Raw genomic sequence first — 1,786 nt, 5'->3', positions numbered from 1 at the left:
ACACAAACCCCACACCACACACAGACACACACACAGACACACAAACATGAGAGGACGCATGTGCATAGTAGACACACAGCCACATCACACCACACACACAGAGACAAATGCAAGAGGACGCATGTGCATAGTGGACACACACAGACACACTCACATACCCCACACCAAAAAAAAAAAAAAACCCACACACCACCGCCAACCTGGGAGGGCGCATGCGCTTAATGGCCCTTGCTAGGTGGGGTGGCGCGTGGGCAGGATGCCACTGCGCATGCGAGAGATGTAGCCAGGCATTCCCCCCCACCGCCCTCCGCAATAGTCAGGCTGTGCCGCGAGCCGCCACTAGGGGGAGACATGAGCCGGCGTGCTGCCTGCCCTTTGCGGGGCGCGTTAGGGACCCCCCCAACGCCACCTAGGCAACTTTAATTGCGCACCTGCTGTGTTCAAGCGACCTCACTTCTGCTTCTCTACCAACCACGCCCCTCACAGCTGGAGCAAATTCAGAAACACCCCTGGTACCTGTGAGTATGGGGGAACTGGACACCTGGGTCCTAGGGGGAAGGAGAGGACCCCAAATATCAAGGGCCCCCAAAGTAGGAGAGCCCGCTAGGGAGCGGGGTGCCAAGGGTCCTGAATGAGGGGGGCTGGGGGTCTGGACTTCTGGATCTGAGGTGGAGGTGTGCTGGGGCCCTGACTCTGGGGTTCCCCATAAAGGAGCAGGCTGGGACGGGGGACCCCGGAGCCTCCGCTTTAGGAGAAGATGCCCGGTTCCCTACGATTCTTCTCCTCCCCAGGGGCGGGAAACACGAGCCGGATCCGTGCCTGGAGCCAGCCCCGGGCCGCCGCGTGGCCATGCGGAGCCTGCCATCAAATGGAGAGCTGGACCCAGATGTCCTGGAGAGCATGGCGTCACTGGGCTGCTTCAGGGACCGCGAGCGGCTGCACCGGGAGCTGCGCAGTGAGGAGTAAGACCCCCCCCCCAATCCTGACAGACACCCTGGTCACGTGGGGTGAAGGGGTCCCCCCACAGCCTGCCGGATGCCCACAGACAAAGACCCTCTTGGGGAGGCCTGGCCACTAGAAGGGGCATGGAGCTGTTCCGGGGGAACCAGGCAGAGGTGGGTGGTAGGGCCAGTGGGGAGAAGAAAGGATGCTGAAAGCTGAATAGATGCTGAGGAGAGCTCAGTACCTCACACAGTGCTTACATATAGCAAGTGCTCAGATGTTCAAGTGAAAGTGTTACTTGTTCAGTGGTGTCCGACCCTTTGCCACCACATGGACTAGCCTGCCAGGCTCCTCTGTCCATGGGATTCTCCAGGCCAGAATATTGGCGTGGGTTGCCATTCTCCAAGGGATCTTCCCCATCCAGATATTGAACCTGGGTGTCCTGCATTGCTGGCAGATGTTACTATCTGAGCCACATTCAGTTCAGTTCAGCTCAGTCACTCAGTCGTGTCCAACTCTTTGCGACCCCATGAATTGCAGCACACCAGGCCTCCTTGTCCATCACCAACTCCCAGAGTTCACTCAAATTCACGTCCATTGAGTTGGTGATGCCATCCAGCCATCTCATCCTCTGTCGTCCCCTTCTCCTCCTGCCCCCAATCCCTCCCAGCATCAGAGTCTTTTCCAAGGAGTCAACTCTTCGCATGAGGTGGCCAAAGTACTGGAGTTTCAGCTTTAGCATCATTTCTTCCAAAGAACACCCAGGGCTGATCTCCTTTAGAATGGACTGGTTGGATCTCCTTGCAGTCCAAGGGACTCTCAAGAGTCTTCTCCAACACCAAGC

The 1,786-nt window shown here is 57.8% G+C and overlaps 1 protein-coding gene across 1 annotated transcript in view; it reads left to right on the top strand.

Annotated features, from left to right (window-relative positions):
* The window catches only part of BRSK1 (BR serine/threonine kinase 1), a gene marked incomplete at both ends in the record, with an annotated part of 11,881 nt that overhangs the window by 1,182 nt on the left and 8,913 nt on the right, over nt 1-1,786 (top strand). The window contains 2 exons of the mRNA XM_010852630.1: nt 487-518; nt 792-962. Of these exons, the coding sequence (XP_010850932.1) occupies nt 487-518; nt 792-962 (203 nt within the window). The remainder of the gene's footprint in view (nt 1-486; nt 519-791; nt 963-1,786) is intronic.

Source organism: Bison bison, unplaced genomic scaffold (assembly GCF_000754665.1).
Source record: "Bison bison bison isolate TAMUID 2011002044 unplaced genomic scaffold, Bison_UMD1.0 scf7180017852317, whole genome shotgun sequence".
NCBI classification, from domain to species: Eukaryota; Metazoa; Chordata; class Mammalia; order Artiodactyla; family Bovidae; genus Bison; species Bison bison.
Note: the sequence above shows the minus strand (reverse complement) of the source record. Positions and strands in the feature narration are given on the sequence as shown.